Source organism: Neolamprologus brichardi, chromosome 1, assembly GCF_056152115.1.
Source record: "Neolamprologus brichardi isolate AB-2024 chromosome 1, ASM5615211v1, whole genome shotgun sequence".
Taxonomy (NCBI): domain Eukaryota; kingdom Metazoa; phylum Chordata; class Actinopteri; order Cichliformes; family Cichlidae; genus Neolamprologus; species Neolamprologus brichardi.
The window spans coordinates 7,506,572-7,533,891 of record NC_142104.1 but is presented as its reverse complement, the minus strand read 5'-3'; the positions used below and the strand labels follow the sequence as shown (position 1 = coordinate 7,533,891).

General features: G+C 39.9%; 2 protein-coding genes across 2 annotated transcripts; both read right to left on the bottom strand.

Moving 5' to 3' along the window:
• Positions 1–708: 708 nt before the first annotated feature.
• LOC118453712 (uncharacterized) lies at positions 709–1,620 on the bottom strand. Its single transcript, XM_087843915.1, has 2 exons — positions 868–1,620; positions 709–762 (listed from the first exon to the last, which is right to left on the bottom strand). Exons 1-2 carry the CDS (start codon positions 1,618–1,620, stop codon positions 709–711), a joined length of 807 nt encoding a protein of 268 aa, XP_087700041.1.
• Positions 1,621–8,258: 6,638 nt separating this feature from the next.
• On the bottom strand, positions 8,259–27,030 carry sv2ba (synaptic vesicle glycoprotein 2Ba). The gene is made up of 13 exons (XM_006779731.3): positions 26,900–27,030; positions 22,430–23,158; positions 17,788–17,968; positions 15,958–16,109; positions 14,504–14,637; positions 13,928–14,017; positions 12,645–12,758; positions 12,430–12,518; positions 12,132–12,296; positions 11,921–12,054; positions 11,629–11,829; positions 11,371–11,530; positions 8,259–9,652 (listed from the first exon to the last, which is right to left on the bottom strand). Exons 2-13 carry the CDS (start codon positions 22,905–22,907, stop codon positions 9,469–9,471), a joined length of 2,082 nt encoding a protein of 693 aa, XP_006779794.1. The 5' UTR covers positions 22,908–23,158; positions 26,900–27,030; the 3' UTR covers positions 8,259–9,468.
• Between the last annotated feature and the right edge of the window lie 290 nt (positions 27,031–27,320).

Sequence of the window (27,320 nt, the reverse complement as noted above, 5' to 3'; positions counted from 1 at the left end):
AACTCAAACTGATGCAGCCTCACATTTAATTAAGATAAACTGGTTGAGTAGTTTGTCGATATTTCCCTCATTTATTCCCAGTAGATTGTTGTTTTATTTTGAATTCACATTCGTGGAGGTGTTCCTTTCAAAGTATCACAGCTACACATGAGTGTGGGAGATGGGTTCTTCTCCTCGGTATTTGTTACCAGCAGAGGGCGCCCTCTGGTAAATCCCCAGAGCTCCATGCTGCTTTACTTGTTTAATATAGTTTCTCAATACTAAATTATACAAGAATGGACACAAAATATAACCAAAAACATACATGTTTGGGTTTTTTTTATAGTCAAAAGTGCATTCAAAAGTGTGCTCACTTATATTTTATTTAGCTGTGTGTTATCGCAGTCTTTCCTTTTTCACATGTGCACACCTCATCCATGCACATGAAATGTAAATGAAAAAAACTGACTGGTGTATCGTGCGAGAGAAGCTTCGAATCCGGACAAGATATTTTATATTTAAATGGTTTATTATAAATAGTGGTATAGAGAAATAGAAAAATAACTGTTAGTCATATCAATATTTACATGGAATTTTTCAGAGGAGAAAATAAATAAAAGATAGAATTAGAATGATTATTTCAAATAAATAACTTGATTCACAGTGAGGCAGTAAACACAGTAAAGTTTTTGTCTTTTTCTGCTGACGATCACACAGAGATTGGAGCGTTCAACCCCAATACTCCCTTGGAACCAGCGGGGTGCAGAAGTCTTTGCCACACATCTGTTTTGAAGAAAGTGGAATATATATTAGTATTAGAAACATGCAAAAAAATTATTGTACAAACAGTGAATTCTGAATTATGTGACTGATTTAATATTCACAAACCTGACAGGAAGGCTGTGGCACTGGAGGCGACTGTAGGATACCGTCCATGCTCATATCTCTCTGGGGAGCTTCATTGTATGGTCTGTGGTGCTGATCCACTCCAATACTACAATTCCCAGAATGCAGAACAGTATTCTGGCTATAACATGGTGTTGGGTACAGGCTGCTCTGGATCAGATTCTGGCTCTGCATCTGAGTCACTTGTCCTCCTGTGGAAGCACTCTGGAAGTAGCTGAGGATGTCAGTGGATGACGTGTCACTGACTGAGGTGTCTGCTCGTTCCCTCCTCTGAAACAGCACCTCTTCGCTGAGGCCCAGCTGGGATGAGAGGTAGGAGATGTAGCGGATGGTGAGTCGGAGGGTTTCTATCTTCGTCAGAGTTTGTCCGGCAGGTGCCACTGAAGGTGGAAGGTAGGACCTGAGGTGATGTAGAGCCTTAGTCAGATCCCTCATCCTTAATTTCTCCTTTTCGCTGGCGCTCTCCCTCTGCTTGCTCCGGATCCTAGTGGGCCTCCCAGTCCTACGCCCACGTCCGGACAAGGAGCACGGTGAGGACTTGACGCTTTGGGAATAACCGGTCTTGGCTCCCATGGGAGTACACTGTGGAAGCTGCTGGTAGCTAGGAGAGAGGCTGGAGTCCATGGAGTGGACAGGAGAAAGTGTCTCTGGGGAGGAGATGCTGGAGAGGTCCGAGTCGGAGAACCACTGGTACTGCAGACTGTAGTCAAGGTGAGGAACTGAGGAGGTATCCATGTTGTGTTAAAGGGTCTCAACAGTGTGACCGGAGAGACTGGAAAGCTTTAAGTGCTCCTCAGCTCTGCTCCAGTGCTTTATAAGCCCAGGCCAGGCCACAGAGGTGCGAAGTGACACCTCCACAGATTCTCACAATCACTGTCTAAGCAGAGGCTACTGCCCCTGAACACACACACACACACACCATGAGTGGGACCCTGTCTCTGTACCTCTCCCTCTGGTTCTCCCTCTTCTCTGAATCTGGGAAAGCTCAGCTACAGCAGTCGACGTGTGAATTTTGACTCCTTCTGAAAACAATAAACAGATTTTGGTTTTTTTGGCTTTTTGTCCCTGCAGCGGGCCAGATGCATTTTGCACATGTTTAAGGGATTTGTTTGGAATAATCTCCTTTCTCCTTCTTACATTCACTTGCTAACAAACACACACGCACAGGCAAACATGCGAAAAGGTCAGCGCACTCAACAATATGACAGAAGAGTGTGAAGAAGACATACACTGCAGAAATAAAGCAATGATATACGATACAGAAAAACCTGCCTGTATGCTGACTTAACCACAGTTTTTTACATTGGCTCCTGAAGATGGATGTTATGTACTTCACACTAATCTGCAAAAGTACCAAGAAAAGTCAACGTTTACTATAAATTAGAAGTATGTGGAACTTAATCAGGATTCTGATCCATTATCAGCAAATATCTATCAACGAGCTAAATTTCAACAGCTGCATGACAGATAGTACTAAAGATAGATAGTATTAAAACAATAACATTTTCTGAATCTGATTCAACATCAGAGTTATTATAGTACTGATATTATAGTTTCTACTTAGCTTTCCATTTCCATTTTCAATTCTCGGTTAGGGTTTCCAAAGTTGGGTTCTTCTTTAGTTACAGTTTGGTGGTAACATGCAAGATTTACATTCAGAACAGGTTTTTATAATGCAAACACTTAAACATGTATTTCAGCAACCAAGCAATATGTTGCATGAGGCTGTAAACCCCGACACCCTGTGTGATCAGCTCTTAAATTCTTCTGTGAAGTGCAGTTTATGCCTAAATGCATGTTTTATGGATTTAAACCAGTTGAGGCAAGCCCAGATATTAGACTGCTCCTGTTATCTGATTCATTTCGACGTCAGATGTAGCAGGTTGGTCTATGCAGGGTACGAATATTGTTTATGACTTTATTAAAACACAACACTAATGAATGACATTAAGTAAACTATTAAAAGCTAGCGTGCAGAATGAAAACGCTAAATCGAGAGTCTGGGATTGTGTGTTGTTTTGATCATGTGTGGCATGTATTTGAACAGTGGATGTGCTGCTTCAACAGGTCTTTGCCTCTCCTCACCTCTCTCTAGCCTTGAACCTGACAGCGTCCATTATTCTTCACTTCATCTCCTTATTTTACATCCCACCATTTCTCACCTGTGTGATCATTTTATTGTCACGGCAAATCAGGCGTGAGCACCAATCCTCTTCTGTCTTTACCTCGATCGGTGAACTGAAACCGCTGCTCTTGTTTTATGTGCTTCAAGGAAGAAAAGTTATGTCCTAAATGGCTAAAATGCAAATATAATGAGGTTTAATGGAGCCTAATGAACCTCCGTTATCCAGTTAAAGCTGAGGTGTGATTATTTCACACTCATGGGAACTGATGAGTCTGAAGGCGTCACTTCACACCTCAGCAGTGAGAACCAGGAATGCTGGAAAATATAGTCGCTGGTAACCTCTCTGTGTCCCCAGTCTTTCTGTGTTTTCCCTGGAAAAAGCTCGGTATTAAAGGAACAGTTCACCCCAAAATTCCCTTTAAGTGTTCAATTTTTTCCTCTGGTCTGTAATTTCCATTATTTTGATGTGAGTTGTCAAGTTTTTGAGAAATTATGCTTGATTTACGGTGCTAAAAGTACCAAGTTAAGACATTTAAAAAACTAAACAGAATTGATCTTTCTGGAAATTTTGGCTAATGTACTTAGAATAATACACAAATCTTACTGTGAACAGTTTCTCGTACGAACTATTGTCTTTCCACTACACATTACCAACCAAGAGATGGGTGAGACCCACAAACTCTCCACACATATAGATACATGGCTTTTTCTTCAAGGATAAGGCTGGTAGAAATAATTCCTACATTAAATGGCTCACAGTAAGTTTTTGGATTTTTAACTAAAGGAAGATTTTTGGAAAGAGACATTTCTGTCAAGTTTTTGAAATTTATTTTTATGTGTTTGTACACTTTAAGCAAGGCCAGGTGAGCACAGTTTAGTTCCAATATATTCAAAGAGAAGGTAAACATTTCCCCAGTTCATATCTCCCTAAGGGGAGACCGGTGTGCCTTCTGTCCCCTTAAATAAAAACGATTGCCCTACTGAGGGCTTTTTATGGGGTAGATTTAGAACATAACAGAGATGATAAATTTCCCATTTTAGTGAAAAAGTTTTAAATTTTGCATTCTTGTCTTAAAAAAATATGGCATCTTAAATCTGAAACCTATTCCAAATAATAAAACATTCAGGCTTTATTCGAGTGTACAACTTCACTAAAAAAACAACATGACATGTTTACTGATTGTCTGTGAATGCTGAGTCTGTGCATTTATGCTTTTTCACAGCATTTTCCAGTTGGATGCATCCCCTTTTCTGAGCTAGGAGGCAATTTGTCTTTCCTGTCTGTGTTGGACTGTCTGCTCTTTATTAAATCATCTATTAAACATCAAAGCTGTCATAAATCCAAACCCTGTTCAACACAGCAGTTAATTCTGTTCTTTCCAGTTGGCTTTGTGACAATGGCGTATTCTCCTTGATGGAGAACTGGCATGCTGTAAAGCAGGTAATTAAATAAATACATGTTTGTAGACAGTGTCCTCCAGCTGGGAGCACATTCAGTTGTTCTGACTAGAAAACTGAAGAGCTGGAAGCTCCAGAAGGCTTAAGTATGACAGATAAAAGGACATAAGTGTATAATATGACACTGTTGTGGCCTGAGCTCAGAAAGTGATGGATAGGTATGTGCTATGTCAGGCTGCGGGCAGAGTGAACTGGGTTTGAACCCGCTGTTCGACCCTGCCAGTCACTCTGAGCAAGGTGAGGCTGTGGGAGCCTGGCTGAGAGTTTGGCACCTCTGGGTGGATGCCCACCCACAGAAGGCTCAGAGGCTGGGCTGCCTGCCACCTGTCTGTGCCTCCCTCAACCCCACCACGACCTCCAGGGTGTTCCCTCTGCTTGGACTAAAATCTAGTTTGACATCATTTATAGCATCATTGTTTGGATATTCTGGTAGTGACATAGCAAATAAAAAAATTTAAAAAAGATTAGAGATATGAAATTTAATGAATCACTGTAGAACACGGTAGAAATCAAACATATTATACATGCATGCATAGCAAAATAGTTTGCATAACTACATTATTTCGACTTTTATCTCATTGATGTGAAACTAATTTCAGGAGCAACAATAAAAGAAAACTTTATAGCAAATATATCACTGTGCACAACGCTGTAGTTCACGACTATTATGGCTCTCAAGGGTTTTAGATAATTCAGATTCTCTTGATACTCAGATACACAATTTCAGGGTCAGGGTAGTCTTACTGTGATTTCTCCTTCACTGTGAAACACCAAATATCTTCAAGAAAGATTAAATTGCACAATATCATTGGACTGATAGAGGATAGGTTTGGTTTTGGGGGGAATTTTGTTGTTGTCGTTGTTGTTTGTAGAGATGTTAGACATGTTCAAACCTAAAAACAAATCCCAGTGCCTGCTACAGTTTCCAGTTTAAAATAGGTTTCCTCGAAACAGTCTGCAAGAATATGCATGAGTATCAGCTATTGCAATGGCAGTGCACACAATTCACTTGGGTGACAGAACAAAAACATTTTGCTAAATTTGGTCAAGGCTAAAAGCCTTTTTTTAAAATTCCAAGAATCACTGCATCACCTAAATTGCAGATCAATTGCGAAGGTTCTGGGTGTCAGGCCGCATGTTTCACAATCATGGTTTACACTACACTGCAAGTCAGTCCTCCCAAGTGGACTATAAATTAATATTATAAGAGTAACTACTTATCTGTGGTGTCTACAACTATCCATGTGGACATCCACAAGGCATTATAAACCTAGATTTACACTTTTTGCTACTGTGGGCATGTGGGGGTTTGCTTGGGTCTGAATGACATACATTTTGTCATTATAGGGTGCACTCATGGTTCTGTGTGGACACCCATGTAGCTGCAATGCAAGGGCGCCAAAGGAGTAAATGAGTCCTACAAAGAGACTAGAAAATGATGATGATGACTGAGGATGAAGAACTCTAATGTGCCGAAAAAATGTCAGTCTGTTTTTTTCTTCAAGAGCCACAGCTGCTTTAGTTATAATAGGTTTAGAGAGCTCACGGGTTAACTCAGAGGTCTCATTATTATACTAATGGCATTGATGGAGTTGACAGAGGCAGTTAAAGTTGTGAAAAGCAGTATCACTTTAGTCCTATGTGTCCCAAATTAATGCGGCAATAACAGCTATTTTGTTAGATTCTGTGTGTGTGTGTGTGTGTGTGTGTGTGTGTGTGTGTGTGTGTGTGTGTCAGTGGGTGAGGTGCCATGTGAGCGGAGCACATTTTACACCCTAGGTGTGAAACAGTGCTGGAACCGGAGGGGTCAGCCAGAGGTGCACAGTAAATTTCATCTAGTTGTTAGAAAGTGACGTTCACAGAACATCAAAGAATCCAGCTGGCCAGCACGACTGAGGTAACTTCTTCTCCAAGCAGGAAGACGCTGTCAGGCTGCAGAGATAGGTCGAATTGCGCAAAAGTCAGTACGAGATTAAATTTAAATATTAGCTTCAGAGACAACGTTTCACTGGCCTCTACAGCCATGAGACATTCTGATAAGCCTGGTAGACACATCAGCAGAGTGTCTTTCACACCTTAGCCAGAGTAAACACATCCTCCTACTACTGGCACTTGCTCACACTTGTGTGCTGCCATGTTTTTACTAGTTCCCCACAATCACACAGCTGGCTCTGACATGGGAACAGCTATTTTTTTTCCGCTCCCTTTCGCAGTCGTCGTACCTGAAGGAGAAAACAATTTGCTAGAAAACAATCGAATGAAGAGATCACAAATACTTACATTAAAAAATAAGCAAGATATAATATATTTTTTTATCATGTTTACATGACCAAAGAAATAAATTCAAATGACATTTTTTAAGAAGGCCATGCTGATTGTATCTTTCTTCTTTATCTCTTAACAGATTTTTAAATGTCCTGCCAGTATTCATCACTGTGTCACAGTTTATATTCAGAGTGCACCTCCCACTGAAAGCACACCTTCATCTGCCAAGCAAAACACTATTGTCAAATGTTTTCTTATGGGTATTTTGTACATTGTCAGATTATATCAAATGGACAAGCTCAACATTTTGAGAAAAGCGCTTATTTGCTTTCTTGCCTAGACTAAGATAAGACTGATAGCGCTGACACACAACCCCCCCTGTGACTATTGCTTTGTTTTTGTGTGACTAAATCAAATGAGATGTAACATTAGAGTTGGGACACTTCTGCAGGGTGAATCAAAAAGGAAGCTCAGTATTTACCGAGGATTACGATTAACCTCTGGCAACAGGACAACAGTGAAAAGTGAGCCCTTTAGTGCGATGATGATAAATGCACATTGTGTCTGAATAAAACATAAATAAATATCCTGTTTCATTATAAAACGTTGAAGCTTGTATGCAGAAGATGTGCAGGACAGAAGTCTGAGATGGATCAGGGAGTGGAAAGACGAGCACAAACTGAAAACACCTGTAGCTCAAATCAAAGCAGTTTGAAATTCTGTTACAGTTTTCAGAGAGATTCATAATCACTGTTCCAGTTATAGGTGTTGTAGTATAAAGGTCTTGTAGTCTGCGTCACACCAAAATGCATTATCCCTGCTTATTATATGAGGATAAACAAACAGAGGGAAATGGGAAATGTACTTCAGGGTGGAGCTGCTAATGAGCCCAAAATACTTGAGTTCGCACATCTTCATAGACATCTGGAATGACTGCTTATGTGGATCTCAGCTCTCCTTTATATGTAAACAAGCACATAACCTACATTATTTCTCTACTATGGGAACCAGTCCATGTCTTGCACAAGTCTCCAAGTTTTTATTTATTATTTTTCCATGGTTAGCATTGTCAGCTCACAGCAGTAAGGTCATGGGTTTGAATTCATTCATCCTTTCTGTGTGTAGATCGCATGTTCTCTCTGCTTGTGTGGATTCTCTCCAGGTTTTCTGGCTTTCTCCCAGAATCCAACGACACGCAATGGCTATGATGAGCTATCTATTGGTTTGGAATCAACCCTGTCTTTCAAATATGGTCACTGTTGGCTCCAAAATTAAAAATGCAAGTCCACAAACCAGTGGGTGACCACAATCAGATGGGGTGTGTCTTTGAGCCAAACACACCTGTACTTAGAGGGTCATTGGATCACATAGAAAAGATTTTAATCCCCAGAATTAGAGCACCTCCATTGCTTTTATATGCATCTGTCAGTGACTTCTAAATCAACACAAATCAGGTACTAACAGTATTCCATAAAGTTTAAAATGCACGACATTTGTCATGTGTTCATGAACCAGGAAACCAGAGCATGAGCCCTCAGCTTTATTCAAGTCATGATGCAGCTATTATGTTACAACTAATATACACAGGTCTATATGTACAACCACAAATACAATACTGGTATTCAGACTGTTGTGATTCAGTGAATTCACAGATATGTGGATAACAGCCGCGCGCACATACACACCTCAGTTGTGCCAAAAGAAAAAGTAACACCTTCTTTAGAAGTCTTGAAACATAATATGCAACAAGTTCTGTAAATCAGTTCTTCATCAGTATGTTAAAATGAGAGCATCATATCAAAACATCTATTTTCACAGTCATTCTTTAAAAAAAAAAAAAGACAGACAAAAACAAATTAAACAGTTCCTTACACTTTGTCATGGCAAGATGTGACAAACAAGACTCTGATTCTACATTATCACCAGCAAAACACAGCTCTACCACTGAGGACAGACACAACGTCTCAGAGTCGAGGACACGACGACAGACAAGGAGAATTGTTTTGGTTGGATACGCTGGGAGAAATGGACGGGAGAGGATTTCATTTAAAAGAAAAAAATCTTCTACATTATTGAAAAGGGTGAATCTGGATTCAAGTCTACAGAAAACAAAACCAAGCAACGACTAAAGAAGACTACAGACACCACAGGACACCGCAGAATAAACAAAGACTGTGTGGGTGAAATGGGTATTTTCTCTGAATAACAACACCTGCAGTGATATTGCTGCTGAGTCTCGGCGGTGAATACAACAGGATTCTAATTCATTTCAAGTTATCACTACAAGTCCTTTCTCTTTCTCTGAGAGGGAATGAAATCAAAGCACGACATGGTAACAAGAACTACAACACCTTTCAAGTACACATTTTCATCTCATATTAATCTTTTACACGAACCTCAAACAACACAAATGTTACTACACTGTGTGCAAACGCAGGTTGGGAGAAAGATGGAGGGAAGACAAAGACTAGTTTTTTTATTCAATGTGACAGAAACGCTGGGCAGCCTGAGGTACTCAGAGACAGAACAGAAAGCAACCACAGGTTTATATAGGCAACCAGACAGGTTTTCAATAGTTTTACTCATATAACCATGACACACACATCTAGCACAACGTGGCCTTTCTTTATTATCTTTCTGTTTCAGTTTAAAAAGCTGATACTTTCCCCAGAATATGCGGCTTCACCCATAGCTAGACTGCGTTTGGGGCCCAGAGGCTGCAGGAGTTTGGCTTTTCAGGAGAGGATTTTCTCCCGGGTTTCGGGCAGTTTAAGAGCCACCATGCCTCCACAGACGAGGGCGGCGAAGGCCAGGAAGATGGGGATGATCTTAGTGATGCCGATGAAGGCGGCAAAGATAGAGCTGGCAATGATGGCCGCAAACTTACAGATGCCATTCAGGATGCCGAACGCAGTTCCTCTGCAGAGTCAGAAAGACAGAGAAGGGTTAGAGTCATAACTTGGCTGATTTACTGATGAAGTGAATGTGTGGAGAACCGAATTGGCCATGGATGCAGGTTCACGTTTGAGTTCATTTGTTCTCCGCTGGCATTGTTTTTGCACAAAGGTGTTCACTTCTGTCTGCCAGGAAAAAACATCAAATATGCCTCACAGGTGCTGTGAGGTGGGAAGCACTACCTGCAACGTTAGGAACCAAGAACAAAGCTGCCAAACTGAAAGCTTGAGCCTCACAGAAGACAAAACAGAATGCAGGCAATAGGACATGAGGCATCAGCAGAAAGAACATAGAAAACGTACCAAGCATTGTGTCACCAATGTTGTGAAATATCCAAGTCATTTTTGCGCAACTAGGAGGTGTCAGAGTTTAGATATCTGAGAAAATGATTTAGGGAGGCAGCTATGAGCGCAGGCCACAAAGAATAATGCACGAGTTTGTGCAATGTATTTGTTCAGGAAATAGCTGATTTTAGTTAAGCTACTTTGTCATTTTTGTATTGGTTTATATATTTTTACACATTGGAGAGATGGCACGTTTAATCTCGGTGGTACACACTGGTGTATGCTTTCCTTATTTCAATCATTTCCAAGGGCAGGTGCCACATTTTGAGTTTAGTTAAGCTACTTTGACATTTGCAGTGTGTTGCTGTGCAGTAATGTCATACTGTTTTTCATTCCTCAGCAAACCGCAGTAACACAGCTAAAATTGGTGTACTAACAGCTACCTTTCTATATATAATATGTATAATTTTGTTATCAACTGCAAAATAACTCCCTTTATGTCAGGCATTAAATTCACATATAAACTCCTGGTTGCATATTTTTTCATTTTCTCCCCCGGCAGATGTGATTACTCAGTTACTCATTAAAGTCCTGCCTTTACTGGTTACAGTTCTTATGTTGTAAATATCTCACTCCATTTGAAACAACAGGTCTTTGGGTTTACTCAAAAAAGACACTATATAATGTGGATTGCACAACACTGGACATTATATTCCTCATTTCCAGTTAATATTTGTACGGCTGCTGTTATTGTGTGTGTATATATATATTTATATTTATATTTCTTCATACATTCTTATATATTTCTATACTGTGTATTTTGTTGTACAGTTATTTTATTTTCAACTTTAATTTATATATTTTATCTTATTCTTTCCCAGTTAAATTTACCCTTCATTCTAATTTGTGTTGTACAGTTATCTCATTCTTAACTTAATTTTTATATTTTATTTTATTTTATTCCTTCCTGGTTAAATTTACCCTTTTTTATTTTCATATTTATTTCCTATCTTATTCATAGCCTTTTCTTTTTTTCTTTAGGTCACGAGCAGTTGTCCAAGCATTTCACTGCATATCGTACTGTGTATTGATTTGAATTTGAAAAAACCTGGTTGTGGATGTTACACTTTGCCTCTCCCAAGCATAAAATGGACATGCATGCCTAAGCTGCAGTACCAGCAGGGGGGGGGGGGGGGGGGGGGAGATTATATATTTAAAACCAACGAGTCACTACTGAACAAAGAAGGCATGAAGTGCATTCCAGGCTATTTTTGGTTAAAATGCAGCTGCATATTTGTTGTTCTAATGGTGGGTTTGGCCTACCCTTTTGCAAGAGTCATAATAATTTATCTGTACTATAATGGGGCTCATATTACACATAAAAATGGGATAGATTACCGTTTAGAGGACGGGTAGAGTTCCACAGAAATTACTTCTAGTCCATTCCAGGCTGCCACACTGACGCCATAAAAGAGACACTGCCAACATATTACAGCTCCTTGACTGAAACTTAACAGCAGAAGGAAAGTGCAGGCCGATGACGCCAGCATAGAACCACCTAGAAAGACAAATAAATGAGGACATACTGACAAATATTTGACTGAATATTTGGCTACGTAAGCTCATCGTTCCTGCGCTGCTCTCTCCTGAGGTCACCTATTATGCGGATCCTTCCTATCTTGTCCATGAACAACGCTGAGATGATGTTCCCAGGCAAGACAGCCAAACTGCCCAGGAAGCTGACCATGTAGATGACGATGTCATTCTCCTCCTGAAAGTTCAGATGGCAGCCTTTCTTCGGGTGGAGAAAGGTGGCATTTTCCATTCGACAGTTCTTGAACTTGTCCTGCCAGAGATCTGAAGAGTACAGAGGGTTAGACTGTAAAAAGTGCTTACAGGAGAAACCTAATGCTTTAGCTAATTGTACAGTTTCAGTGCAGTCTGGTACCTGTGTTATAGAAGACGGTGTTTTTAATAGTGCAGTTCTCAAAGAAGGTGTTGGTGGATTTGACATCCTCAAAGTAGCAGTTTTCAAACAGAGAACTCTCAAACTTGACCGACTTGATTTCAATGTTGGCGAACCTAAATGAAAATAATGACATGAAGCAGTAGCACAAACAAACTAAAAATTTATAACTTTAGGTGTTACGGAAATGTACTTGTCATGGATGTACTCCCCCTCACGGTGGATCTGGTTGACCAGAGAGAAGTTAAAGTGGAAACGCTCCACACGTTCTCGATGGAATATTCGGACTTTGGACTCGTACTCCTCATACTGCATGTACTTGATCATATCAGGAAACCACACTCCAAGCCCGTGATAGCTGATACACACAGAAGGATCGGAAGCATGAGTGGAGAAAACTAAAATGATCCGCCTGAGATAGAAAATTGTAATTTTTTTCTGTAGATGAAAGCACAGGTGTGTTTTGGCCTAAGCTTTCAATGTAGATCTACCTGAAGGCCAAACAGAACCAGACAATAACCAGAAGGAGGCCTTGTAGTCGGAGCTCCGGCGCTGATAGAGACATGATATTGGCCATCACCTAAGGAAGGAGAAAGAGGCCGACAGACAATCAAACTTGACATGCAAGGTCTGCATTAAAAAAGAAGCAAAAAATTGTCTATTTTAATAGAATTTATGTTTTATTTTACTGTAAAGTGTTGCAAACCTGTTGCAGCATGGTCATTTTTCTGACAGTCCAGCGCTGGAAGGCAGTCCCAGTCTCACTCTGGATCTCTATGAACTCATCGTCCTGAGTTTGTGGAGTCTTGATGTTGGTTACCTTGACAAAGGCATCAAGTTTTTTTGATACTTTTTTTCATGTAAAATTACAGATGACACAAGTGTGACATAAAAAAAAACATTAAAAATAAATAAAACTTTAATTTAAGCAGAAAACATGTAAATTAATATATGATCGAGTTTTTAAAAAAATGCTATTGTGTTAGATCCTTGAGTTGAAACAATAAAACAAACAAAAAAACAAATCTGTCAGTGACATTCATTCTAATTATTGTTGCACACAGACAAACAAACATTGGAAATTTTGATCAAAGTTTCCTAACCAGATTAATTAATAAAAACAAATGATTATGAGGACTTGTGAATAACATTTCATCAGTATTTTAACAGACTCTGTGATTTATGTTGGTTTTTTGATTTTGTTATGAAGCATCTTCATCGTTACTCTAGTCTAATTAGTTACTTTCTTACATGCATGTGTTCCTTTCAGTTATTCTGAATTTCAGACTCTCATTTGTCCAACCCCACTCGCCCCCATCTCCACCTCATCCTAGTTGCACAGAGAACCTCAATCAAATCTTCAAGTCCATCACCACCAGAGTCTAGAGTTGTAGGTCCTGTTATGTTAGTTCATTGGAGTTGCTGAATGGCCAACTCTTATTATTTTTTGATTCTTTCAAATGATTTCTCCTCAATGATTTTTACTTTATTGCACACTCAAGAGCCCAAGAACCGTCTTCAGCTTCATTTCACCAAGTCCTCTCCCTCTGACTGCCACCCTATCCACACAGGCACTTCCTGGATGAGTTATTTTGGGCTTGTCCAGCTGGCACATGCAACTGGACAAAAATGTTCCTACTGAGCAGGAAGCCCCAGGGCAGGCTCAGAACATGCTGGAGAGATTATGTTCCTTAGCTTGCTTGGGAACCCTTTGGTGTCCCACCAGAAGAATTGGAGGAGGCTGCTAGGGAAAGGGAGGTCTGGGAATCTCTGCTTAGACTGCTGCCCTTGGACCAAGATATGCAGCAGATAATGAATAGATGAACGAAGAGATGTAAGACTAACTCTAAGGTATTTACATAAATTACAAAGAGATGTCACCTGCACAAATGCAGGGATATTGGAGCTACATTTATTTTATTTTTTTAAAAATTAGATAACTTTTCTGTCAACTGACTGAGCCAAGCATGAGTGTAAATGAGGGCTTACAGTGAAAACTCTCTCTGGCTCCCCCTTGGCTTTCCAGTTGGTGTCATGAACTTGTCGCAGGATCATCCACGCCTCATCATGTCGTGCGTTCTGAAAAACCACACGTACAAACATATAAATATCTATTTAAACAAGTTTAAAGGGCACCCTGTGAAACCTCTCAGGGTTTTCCAATGTGTAGTTGAAATTATAAAGTTCAGTGAACTATATATAAGAGTGACTCTTTTAATCATGGGTTTCGGTTTGAGCGCTTAACTTTCCCACCAGCACTGCAGCCAGATGAATGTTCCCATTAGGTCTGCCACTCATTAGAAGGGGTAATGTGTGATAACTTGTGGTGCAGCAGTAGCATACAAATACAATACCACATGTGGTTAAAGCCCTGATATTGTCCAGGATGAGAAACGGGGTGGGTGGTGTTCTGGTGCTGTCTTAGCAGCTCATCGCTACCTTTGCACAGCAGTGGGATGTTGGTGTGGTGATGACTCAACATTCTTAACCAATCACAGCTGGATGCTTAATCCTGACAATCAATATTATTACTACAAACTGGCTACACTGGTTCCAGTATCTGACCTCCAGGAGGAATCTCGGGCTCTCCGGCATGAACACCAGTCCGATGAGTGCAGCCAGTGCAGGAAAGAGACACACCAGGATAAACAGTCTCCAGCTGTGCATCTGAATATGTGTACCGATGGCAAAGCCCCAACCTGCAAAAAACACCCAGTGAAGAACACGTTAATATTTCCACAAACCTTGTTTTCTGGAATGCTTTAATTATGAAATCACAGAATTAATGTGTTGCAATTTTTTTTCTTGAGTTGTTTACATTTGAGTAATCAAAAGTCAATTACAAGCAGCAAACTGTGAGGCTGTTTGGGAATCTTTTTCAAACTGGATGCTGGCGGTATGTTTGGTTTTATTGTGAATAATTAATTCAGAACATAATTGATTAGATAAGGTTCCAGATAAGCCATATTAATGAGCTATTCAATACATTTGACCACATTATGCAGACTGAGAAAGAAAAAGAAGAAGCAAAATGTTCCCACTATGAGAAAAATTCCAGCAAAAAGCAAGGAAGGAGCCAAGGGGTGCCCAGTGGTGGCCTTGGCTTCTCTTTTGAGCAGAAACCTGTTAGCGGGCTACACACAGTTTTCAAGAGCAAGAGCTACATTCTCAAACATGATTAGATGACATTTACTAATAGAGAATCAAGGATGGATAGTAAGCAATGATCTTCAGAGTTCAGATCCTCCTCTGGCATAAACAGCAGCACAGAAACAAGCTTTGTGGCAGCTCCTCTAAGTGTAACGGCCCAGTATTTTTGTGAATAAAGGGTATGTGGGGCAGGATGGTGTTCATACACATAAAAGTTAAAAGGCGAGTATATGAGGTGTCAAATTGCTCTTGAACTTCAGATAAATTGCCTTCAGAAATTACATTCAGTAACTACTTTTTTGTCATCGTCATTCTCTACTGTCACACATGAACACATTTTAATAGCACAAATACATTTTATTGTAATCTTATGAACACGATTATTAAGCAAAGAGATTAACTTCAGTAGCATTTCAAGAATTTTTGGCAAATGGTAGTAAGAGGCAAAAAAATGTGACATTTTGGACTACAGTGACTTCCCATATGGCAGAAAAGATTAAGACATCAGCTTCTGTTCAGCAAGTAATGGTCTCAGCCACTGATTAAAACTGAAATAGTAATGCTGTTCTCCCTACGAACACATTATGAATCGCTAATACTGCATTTGATTTCCTAACGCAACTATCACATACCAGAATTGGGGTATCGTCACTATACTACGTTATTAAATGTAATATTTTTAGAAGGCAAACGTTTAAATTTGCAAACTTGTGCAAACATTAATGCACGAGGCATTTGAACTGACAGCCGTGAGAGACTAACAGAGGACACAGTTATTACAGACTCCATTTGTGGGGGTCTCAATTATTCATCTCATATGTTTTAATGCTCTACATGTGTTTGTCTGTTTATCAGAGTTTGTGCGTTACCATAATGAGGGATGATTCCCCAGGCGGTGAAGGAGGCGTACAGGCCTCCAAACATCCAGAACATGCAGAGCCAGCTCAGATGTTCTCCACGTTTATCCATCTGCAGGAACTCAGTAAAGTAGGTGTACACAATTGGAATGGAGCCACCAATTCTGGAGGAGGGATCATAAAACATAAAATTAGTGTAATCTTACACAGATGTTTTTGATTTTGATGTGATTTTGTCCAGATTTTAGGACATGCTATTCCTTTGGATGTTCGTCAAATTTGCTTTATAGACAACTTGTAACACATTTGCATTTTAAATGAAAAATTATGCAAGGCCATACTCTAACTGGAACGGGAAAATTCTTATCTAAAACTCATGATGATGCAAGCTTCAAACACTCGTGATTAAAAACATTTTGTTATATAATGACAGAATTACTGGCATTGATAGAATATTTGATAGATTTTCTTAGAGCTCATTTTATTGAACAGGCACGAGTTAAATCAAGATTTTGGTTCCTATCATGAGGGTGATTATTGATTTAATTCTGGAGCCTTGCGATAAGGAAGTTTCAGTGCTGGCGATGGTCACAGTTTAATAACGGCATCAGCAGGGATATTTGATCGTTTTGGCCAATGCCGTTTCCATTTCTCAGATCTTTTACATACTTTGTGGGACATTAAAACATTTTTTGAACTGTGGGGAAAAAAAATCAGATTATCATATCTGTAGGTTTAAAATGACTTCAAGGATTATTGGCATTTTAGAAGATTCCTCCCTTTTTTATGACTGTAGCAAATCTTTTCACACAGGGATGTGCAGTCAGCCTCCTGTTAGCATGCCAGAAAAATGCACATAGTTTTTCCTCAAATGTGAGTGTTAATGACTAACGTGGGACTCATTATCACCGCGAATCAGCGACAGCAGAACAGTTTATTTCGGTGACCTTGTATTTTGTTGCCGAACAACAAGCTCAAACATCAGTATTGCAGATCTGGCTGGAACCATTATCAAAATAGATGTGTCTTTGAAAGTTGCGAAATCAATCAATGTGCACCAATAGCTTCACCGTAAGGTGCTGGCAACAGCAGGGACTGAGCAATAAAGCTGAAAATAAGAACAATCAAACAGCACTGTTTACTTGTTTTAATTAGTGTAATAAAGAAATGCTCTGTTGAAGTAAATAAGCAGAAATCTCCTCGTGTGCATGCAGTCTTTGAGGTGGTGTTAACAGTGTGTTCTCGTGGCGTGTGCCAGCAGGCTGCACATGTTAGCATGCAGAGTAGAAGGTACTATAAGACCCCTAATTTACTCTAATCTTCCTGGCTCTCTCCTGCAATTGTTAAATGGCTTAAACAACAGTTTTTGCTTTACACTTCCTCATGTAGTTGGAGGACATAGTAGTAAAGAACTGATGTCAAACTGCCCAACACAGTAAACGCCAATTAGACTCAAACACTGGGTCAGTTTTTCTTTTAGAATACCAATTAAACTAATTTAGCAGTCTGAAATGTCTAATATAGCCCACCAAATTAAAACACTCCATTATTAAAGCACTAAGAAGCATAATAGGTTAGATACAATAGAACATGCAATGTTTTTAACATGCATATCAGTTACTTTCTTCTGAGCAGTCTGACTAAATGTACCACAGACCACAGTCTTTTTAATGTTAGTTCTACCAGGTGCATTTTTTTCTTTAAATGTCAGGGGTATTATTTTGAAATCTCTTTCTACTAACTTATTTATAGAAAAGGTCAGTCAGTCTGACAAAAGCCTGTGGATGTTTTTTTCTTTGTTCGAGTAATGTAAATGTAAATTTGGCTAAGTCAGTGTCTCACCCAAAGCCGGAGCAGAACCTCAAGAAGAGGAAGAAGCCGTAGCCCTGAGCGAAACAGGACAGGAAGGAGAAGACCAGGTCGATGGTCAGGACGTAGATCAGACACTTCCTCCTCCCCATTTTATCACACAGACCACCCCACACCAGTGCACCCACCATCATGGCCACATACACCAGGAGACCTGCAAATACACACGCACATATTTAATCACTTGGGAACCTGGTTAACTTGAAATGTGACCTTTACAGATCCGCACGTCCACACACAAACAAACGCTTCACTTTTAAAACTCAAGTCAAACACAAGGGGGCTCCCTTTACCCTTGTATGAAGTAGGAAGTAGGAAGAAGAGAAATTGTCACACAGTGTTTCAGTGTGACACATTCTTACATTTGAGACAAAGAAATAAAGGTCACAATAATTTCCCAGGAAGAGCATTTCGCTTCTACAACACTCACCTTCCATATTTTAAAACCTGCTTTCAGTTTTGTTCACAAGCGCCGGTCACCTTTTCTGTTATTTGGGCTTTCTCTGACATTTTATTGTTTCTTTGATTACATGCTTTATCACTGCAGACTCCCACTCTGAGTCAGGCCAGTCTGGAATCTGTCAGCATGCAGCAGGCAGGTGGTCCAGCCTGCCATTTCTTCTTGTTCTGAAGCAGTTCCACAGCTCCACACAAGAGCATCCTCCATTTTTCATTTTAATGTCTCTGGGGAGAGAAACAAGCTCTCCTGTCTTAGCTGTTTAGGGACTCAAATCTACAGCCTCAGCTATCTTCTTCAGCGTGTTGTTTAAACCACTAGAACAATGCATACTTCCTGCCTAGTCTGTGTTTTTACTACACAGCCATAACTACAGAGGAACTAAGCAGCTTAACAGCACGTGGAGCCATAGTGTGCACCTTCCCCGTGGATTACTAGACTATCCAAATGCTCCGATGCTCCACACGCCAAGTTGCATATCCCATTCAACTCGAGACTGCACAGGGGAAAGAAGAGTAAAAGATATCATGCCATCTAATATGCTGGCCAAATAGTTGCTTAAGGAAATGTGTACGCCTCAGATATCTGCAAGGATAAGTTAACAGGATGGCCTTGCATTTAGAAATCCCATCTTTCACATGGAGGCCTAGGATCTGTCCTGGCAGCAACAAGCTTGCAAAAGTGTCCTTGAATACAGTGAAGACACTTAGTCCCTGGAGGAAAAGGGAGAATTTATCTTTTCCTTCCTGTATTAAAAGTGAAAGCACTGTGCTGAAGTGCTTTTATCACAACTGCAGGCACAGAACAAAATACAGCTGCAAAAGATGCCAGAGATACAAAATATATAGTAAAAGAGACCCCATGCTCTTGAACGTGAATAGATGCTGTATAAATTAATTCCCAAATAAAATGAATTAAGCCCACTTCTTCAGATAGCACATTGGTGACTATTTCAACTGTTAAATCGATGCATTTTTCTAACCAGGTGAATGATCCACATTTTTGCTACCTACTTTCATGAATCAGTGCAGTTTTTCTTTGTGATTTTATGATATTTGATCATTTGTTAACTTACTAATCCATGAGTCCCTTGAAAACTGGGAAGCAAACGTCAGTGCTTGTGAAACAAGTGGGTCGATCCCTGCATGGGAGTCAGTTTGTTTAAGAGAATATCATCTTTTATAAATACCCAACATTAGACCCAACATTATCAACGTTTTACAAAATGGTTTCAAATCACTGAAAAGCCTTTAAGTGAAAATGTTGATCATTGCTGCCATCTCACACAGGGACCAAACTAAAGGATGGAAGTTATTTTAATTGTTAGCTTCTGGCTCAGCTACTTTAGGTTGTTTACTATGTTTAAATGCCTCCCTTTTTAAAACACATTTATCACAACTGTTGTTAAGATAACCAAACTCAATTTAAAAAACTAGCATTAGCATGTTCATTTTTCCTTAATCGACTGTTTCCATGGTTGAATACTTTTCAAATTTTACTGAAAGTATTTGAATTTATGTTTTAAGAAAAATGTATAATGTATAATGCGTTATTGCAGTAGTTCTGCCATAAGTTCTGTTATTAACCTCTGTCTCTCTTCCACAGCATGTCTTTTATCCTGTCTTCCTTCTCTCACCCCAACCGGTCGCAGCAGATGGCCCCGCCCCTCCCTGAGCCTGGTTCTGCCGGAGGTTTCTTCCTGTTAAAAGGGAGTTTTTCCTTCCCACTGTCGCCAAAGTGCTTGCTCATAGGGGGTCATATGATTGTTGGGTTTTTCTCTGTATCTATGAAGCGCCTTGAGGCGACTTTTGTTGTGATTTGGCGCTATATAAATAAAATTGAATTGAATTGAATTGAATAGTTATTCAACATTGTTGAGTATATTAGCAAAGTTTTCCTGCTAAACTAAATGGAAAAGAAACTACTGAATCTGCGAGATAAAAAGAAAATAAGAACTGAAGGCTCTGAATGGGCAGTGAAGCTGCTGTTTTCAGAAAATCTCTAGAAACATGTGAAAATTCAAATTCTGAGCATCACAGACCTTGACATTTTGAACGATTAGCGTGTTTTCTCCCAGTCTGCCAAAACATTTCAGTAATAGACATGAAGCACCAAAGACAATCTGGCAGGTATCATATAATTATCTACGTACGCAGTAGCTGTGGATCAAGTATAGCAGCTTGGGTTGAGATTAAATCTGAGCAGAATTTCTGATATCATCAATCAGGTGTAGGTTCCTTTTGTTTGTGTCCACCATTGTGTCTTCCTCTATTGAACACTTCACCCTGCAGATTAAACAATATAACTGTCATTAAAGGTGAGTGTGCTAACCCTCCTGTGTTTAACAAAAGCTTTGGGAGTCTGTCTGCTTTCCAAGACTAAGGTTACAATTAAAGTAATTTCTGTTCCTGTGTGTCTAGTGGACAGAGCATGAGCATGAATCAGACAGGATCATTCTGCAGATCTACTTCATATTCTCAGCCAATGATCAGCTCTCTGCCCCCATTCTGCGCAAACAGACGCTGTGATTTCATTTTCGCCAGGCCTTCCTCCTGCTACCGCAGCCTGTCAGAGGCCTGAAGCATATCTGACAGCTCTGCACCAGCTCCGCAGGCCGCCAGGATCTCTGACTGCTGCAACATGCTCCATATTAGCCTGGGAACACACACCGAATGCAATCACCACCGGGTTCCTCATCAATCTCTCGCAATGCTTCGTCCCAGGAGCCTGTTGTTAAGATGAAATGAGCGATGTGCAATCTGCCACATCGCCTGGCTACACACGAGGTCTGGGAAATAAGGTGAAAGGCTTTAATTTGCAGTTCAGTTGTCTGCACAGAAAGTGAGGAACTGACGTTTTCTAGGTAAATGTCCCGATAAGTCCACGCTGCATACAAATTTTAGTTCTAAACATAACTAAATAATTAAAATATATCTGCTGGCACCCTCAAGCCAACTCCCAGACACATGGAGGACCACTGCCAAGGCTCAGTGAAGCTAATCTGGTTGCTCACAGTGGACCCAAACTCCATTAGGACACACAATGTTCATTATGTTCTTTATTTTTGCATTTGCCTAGAAAGATCCAAGCCTTTTTCCCCTAATTTGCTCCAGCGACTGGGGGATATTTTTATCTGAAGCAGTGGGCTGCAGCCATGTGCCGTCAAGAGCCAAGCATATGCGGGATTTTGCTCCAGCCAAGCACAACAACAGATCATTTCACTGATGAGATCCTCCTCCCTGGGTAAAGAGTGAAACTCTTCGACAGATGACTGTAATTAGGTAGTTTTGCAGGTTTTTATGTGTCTACATATAATTTATGTTTGTCATGCTAGCCATATGATAAATAATGGCAGAGGGAGTAGTTTGTCAGTACTAGTCTGTTCAAACTGATGTACTTCAGCAACTGTGGAATTGATTTTTTAAATAGATTTAACTCTACTGACTTTGGGGATGTCTTGATATTTTTGTAGCCTCATGAAGTTGAGAATTATGGACTATTGGACAGAATGCTATGAGTATGCTATCTTTTGGATGAATTATAGGCCTCTCCGGGCCTTTCATATGGGTAAAAGTTACATTTTCTGACCATCTGAAAATCTGTGAATATGATCTCTAATAACCGATATGAGGATATTTATTATATTATCATATTAAACAATATAGATAAACTGTCAAGAAGGAACAAGATTTTTTTATGCTGAAAGTTTTCTGGATTAATCATTCTTAAACATACTCTGGTTGCCATGCAGATAAAACGGCTGTGTACAAAAAAGATAAACAGGTCGTTGCATTTGTTGTCATTGATCAAATGTAGCTGCAGTTGTTGAATTCCACACTGATGGACATTTGGACAAGGTCAGTGTTATCCACTATCCAGATATTTTGTACCTGAAACATTGTCCCAAAAGGCGAGTCAGCAAATTACTGCAGTTTTTAAAAACAATTCTTAATCATCAGTTTTCACTTTTTTTCGCTCACTTTTCAGAAAGTGAGCGAATACACTTAATATTCACTATATCTCACATTTGTGACCTTCATTTTTCTCATTTAACAACGTCAACATTACTTATATTACCTTGACCCAACTGTTGATTTGATTTGGCTCTAAACAACCGTTGATCTGCATAAAATGTAATTGAAATTCAGTTAAACTCACCCAGTAATCCTTTGTCAGCGTTAGATATGCACATGTCCTTTTCAGCACTGGGCAGGACAAAGCCCACCACGAAACCATCCACGCCATCAGCCATTAGCGCCAAGCCCAGCACAAAGAAGAGCATCCACTGGAAGCGTCCATGGCCACAGTCCTCCATGATGGTCTCGTATTGCTCTGGCAGGTTTTCCTCTTCCTCTTCCTGCTGGGCAGCCATCCGGGCTTTCCTCCTGGCCTCCACTCGAGCTGCCCGTCGTGCCTCCTTGATCTCGTCGGGGTGCGGGATGCCTTGGTACTCCCCCTCATACATCTGATCATCCTCATCTGCCCCTTCAGTGGCATCACTAGCAGCATCCTCGTCCTGTGGAGGGTAGTCCGTCTGATAAGGGTAGCCGTCTTGACCTCCACCATCTTGGGTGTAGGTGTAATCTCCACCTTCGGTCATCTGCTGGTTTACATTGTTGCGATAGGGGTCATCCATGGTTCCTGCTGCATGTAAGGAGAGCAGGAGTGACTTTGTCTCGGAGCCGTCGTGTGCTGAGGAAGCTCAAGTTGTCAGCTATAATGGCATAATCCTCCCAAGAAGCCGTGAGCTGCTCTCGTGTAGCTGCAGTGTTCTGGTGTCAGAAGAAAACTGCAGGTCTTCTGTAGTTAGGTCTCAGGTTTAAGGCCTCAACAAGTATGCTGAAAGACTGTTACCTTCCTTGATACGTAAAGTGCTGCATGCTGAACCTGGAAAACAATGAACACCACACATTACATATCGTCTGTTAGCCTCACATCACTTGTAGAGGAAAAGCCATTGCTATGCAACGGGCAGGTAACAGGTAATGCCTCAAAGGACCAAACAATCATTTTATAAAACTTACATCAAAATTCTATAAAAGTATCGGGAAAAGTACTAGAATAAGATTTAATGGCTAAACTTTGATTAAACGTGTTAATTTTTGAAAGATTTTTAAACCTGTTTTTATCTTTCTATTGTATTTATTGCATCTATTAAAACAGATTTTGAGTTGATTTCCTTTTTATTTTTCCAACTTTTAAAAAATACTTGCTTGTGAACTAAAATCCTATCCTTCTTCCAAAAATTAAGTTTTTCAAAGTGTCTTGCGGAAGGAAAAACAAGTTTGGTAATGCTTTTCTCCCTCTCCGTAGGCTGCTTGTCCTTCCACACAAGCAGATAATCTCATCGTCTCCCCGCTCAAATGCTCTGGCGCCATTTTGATCCATCACACAGCACTGCTGCAATGACACATTCAGATCTGTCTTGATTTTTCTGTTGACCAGAGGCCAGAGCATCTAATGCCGACGAAGAGAGAAACACAAATTCCATTAAATTTTAGGATCTTTGTTGCTGCGTCCGTTCCTGACGTGATTAAATGAGTATCACAGTGAAGCCGAGCACACACATGCTCATAAAATCAAGAAATTGCTAACCTGAGGCTGTTATCCTCTGTAGTTTAGAGATAAAATATGATGTCATTTTTTTTTTTAATGCTTTGTGTCAGATAACTAAATGGCTGAATACCAAACACAACACACAATTCAGTCACACAGTTAAACATTTAAACAAGACAAACCTTTATTTAACCTCTAACTGTATAGTCACAGGCAAATTTTAGCTTTTTATTCCTCCTCCAGCTACAGCTTCACATTCACACTTACATGTTTTACCACATCTGTACTACTTATGAAGTATATAGTACTGTAAAGCAACCTATTAAACCTTTACTGCAGAAATTACATAAAACTGGTAAAGAAGTAAATCTAGAAAACTGAATCTTCTTTGCATTAGTTAACATTAGCATAAACTAGCATTAGGAGCATAAGTTATTGTCCACGACAGACCAAGTAATGCTGTACTTGCAACTGTATGTATTATAATTATTAAGATCTTGTTTAATTATATATTTTTCTTCATTAAAAAACACATTTCAAAAGGTAACCCACAAAGTTCACCTTAAATAACAGAATATATTAATTGATTTTTTTTAGCCTGACACTAATTAATGTAAATGACAGTCTTTAACATGATTAATTAATAAATACCTAGATCACCTAAATAACCCAGATCTCCACACAATCTCTGTTTCTCTGACTTCTGTTGCTTTTTGATGGCAAACTGATTGTTTTCCCAGAGTAAACTATACCTAAAGGTTTTAGCATGTTTGTCCTTACATTCCACATATGCGTTTTAATAGAATCCTTAATAGTTTCAATGAATAAGATGAATGATAAGTTTGTTTGAAATAACTAAGTGATACAAGTTAGAAAGATGGTTTGCTAACTGTATAAAAACGGTGTATTTCCACCTGAATCCTTTCACGTAACTTTTATTGTGATTTGAACCATTTTAATCCTGATTTACTGCAGTTTTCCTAATGGACCATTTGTGTCCACCTAAGTGTTAATGGCCTAACTTTCATCTGGTGATTATAAGCCCTGTATACCCAAGTAGAAATATCTGTAGTCCTATCATGTGACAGTGCTTGGTTTGGTTTGGGTTGGTCTGTGCTGGTTTGGAAGCAGGATGACGAATACTGTAAATTAATCCAGATTACGACAGCAGGTTTTTTTATTCTGCCCTTGTTGCCTCACATCATTGTTTCATCATGAAAGTCACAGAGGTGGTTGGTAGCAGCGATGGATTACACAGTCTGGATTGATGCACTGAAATGTAGGCTGTTTGGTGCTTTCGGATGCGAGGTTTTTGAAATCTGAAAGTCTGTGTTAAAATCTACGCTCGAATCAGTTTTACTGTCGGGAGTAATGAGAAGAAGTCGAGTACTGTGATAGAATCACCATCATCTATTTATTATTTCTTCAAGCTGTGTGAATAATACATGAACAGTTCATGAGAGGGAATGTGTTAGGATGGATGCGCAGTCATGTTGAGGGAAGAGACGTTGCTTTCATCATCCTGCTGCAGTTCCTTTTCTCACACAGCTGGCGCTTACATAACAGTTGGGCTGCCTAGTCTTTCCCCTCTATCTCCCGCCCTTGTTTTCTAACCTATTGATCCAGGTTTGGATTCACAGCAGTAACTCACACGAATACACACTTACACAGATGTCAAATCCCCATTTGTGCCTCTGCAGTTTTTGAATAGGTCATAATCTGCCTTTATCTGAGTGTGTCCCGTTGTTGAAAAGTCAGAGAGCCCCTTTGAAATCACGAAAATCAATGTGAGTCTGAGGTTTAACAGGAAGCAGAGAGGTTGCCACCTAATTTACAGAAAGCTATTTCAATTTCACAAATGACCTTTTACCATTCAGATCATTTATTATTTTGACTGAGCCAAACTCTGTAGCTCATTCTACAGAGAGCAATGGAACCACAGACTCGTGTGGCGTTACATATTAATGCTGCGATAATGGACTGTGGAAGAATAGCTCTACAGACACACATACACTTGCAGTGGATAGAGCATCAGAGCTGCCCAGTGGTCTACGTTTTGATTTTTTTTTTTTTCCAGTTGCAATTCTTATATTTAATTTCTAAGTTACCGTAGTTACCAGTACCACTGCAGGCAGCTCCAGTTTAGCTGTAGGAGCCTAGCTTTATTCATTCACTTTTTCATACCCAGCTGGTCCAACCTCCTGCTTTTTAATCTATGTTTTAATTACATTTGAGGAAATGTAGAAATTGACAAAATCACAAATCAACCCTAGAACCCGCAGCGTTGTGCTTATTAATTGTCTGCAACAAGTCACTGTCCTCTAATTAAATTTTAGCCTTCTGTTTTACAATCGTATTTTTTAATTTGGCCCCTTTTGGCGACTGGATCACCCCCCCCCCCCCCCCCCCCACCCCTATTTCTGCAACACAGCTGTTTGATCAAAGCCTTACCTACAGCTAAGCAATTCTGAGAGGATCTAAACATTTTTCTTGCTCGCTAAAAATTGTTAGTCCAGATTGAAATGGCTGAAATTCTTATCAGCCTACAAAACCAGGATCCCGCTAAGCAACTCGTGTCTATTGAGATATAACACAAAATCAGTTGCACTACATCTGCTAAATGTCGTGCATCTGTGGATAGAATAACTCGACCATAACAGAAACAAGTTATTTTTAATCTCAATTCTGCACTGATCTCCAGAGGTCAAAGGAGAATCCCCTTTGATTTCTTGAGACAACTGTCTGCTAACTGACCCATTTCTATGTCTGACAGACAAGAGATTGGAGATTTTCCACTCAACGCATAAAATCTCATCAAGCATTCGGCTTTATGTCTTTTTTGTAAAAGACAAACCAGCTGACACAAATCATTTCAGACTAAAATTTCTCTGTTTTATAAACATCAGAATTAGTGCTGACCATAAAGGAGCCTTTGCTGCATATCATCAGGCCTGTGTTGCTGCACGACATCAAACTTATACTGCAGCTATCTTTTCCATCATTGTTATCTACTTCCTCACTAGTTCATCTCACAAAGCAGCAAGCATTGAAAAATAACAAATGTTATCTTACCAGAGAAAGCATTCCTGTAATATATGAAATGACTTCTGAACTTAAAAATGTGCTAAAGTCCAAGTAGCATTTTCAAATGTCGATCGCCTACATGTCAGTTTATCCTAAGGCCGTGCTGTAGCCAAACCTAAGGGATTAGGGTCCAAGCTCACAACTCCCCCACCCCACGCATACACATACACACACACACACACACACACACACACACACACACACACACACACACACACACTACCCCTCCCTCACCAGGGCTCATCCCCACAGGAAACTCCCCAGAATTAACCCCACCACCCCTCTGCGAGGTAATGGTACGGTCCTAAAGGTTTAAATAGCAACAGGCTGAACTGACACTGACTGCAAACTGTGTAGTTGCTCTGCAGGATTTTTTGGATATTGCTGATTTGTATTAACAGAGGTCAGA

Coding starts and splice junctions, on each gene's coding strand:
- LOC118453712 (XM_087843915.1), bottom strand. CDS start 1,620: ATGGATACCTCCTCAGTTCCTCACCTTGACTACAGTCTGCAGTACCAG. Junction 763..867: donor TGCCACAGCCTTCCTGTCAG/GTTTGTGAATAT, acceptor TCTTCAAAACAG/ATGTGTGGCAAAGACTTCTG.
- sv2ba (XM_006779731.3), bottom strand. CDS start 22,907: ATGGATGACCCCTATCGCAACAATGTAAACCAGCAGATGACCGAAGGT. Junction 17,969..22,429: donor CGCTGACAAAGGATTACTGG/GTGAGTTTAACT, acceptor GTGTATTTGCAG/GTCTCCTGGTGTATGTGGCC. Junction 16,110..17,787: donor AGGTTCTGCTCCGGCTTTGG/GTGAGACACTGA, acceptor TCCCTCCTCCAG/AATTGGTGGCTCCATTCCAA.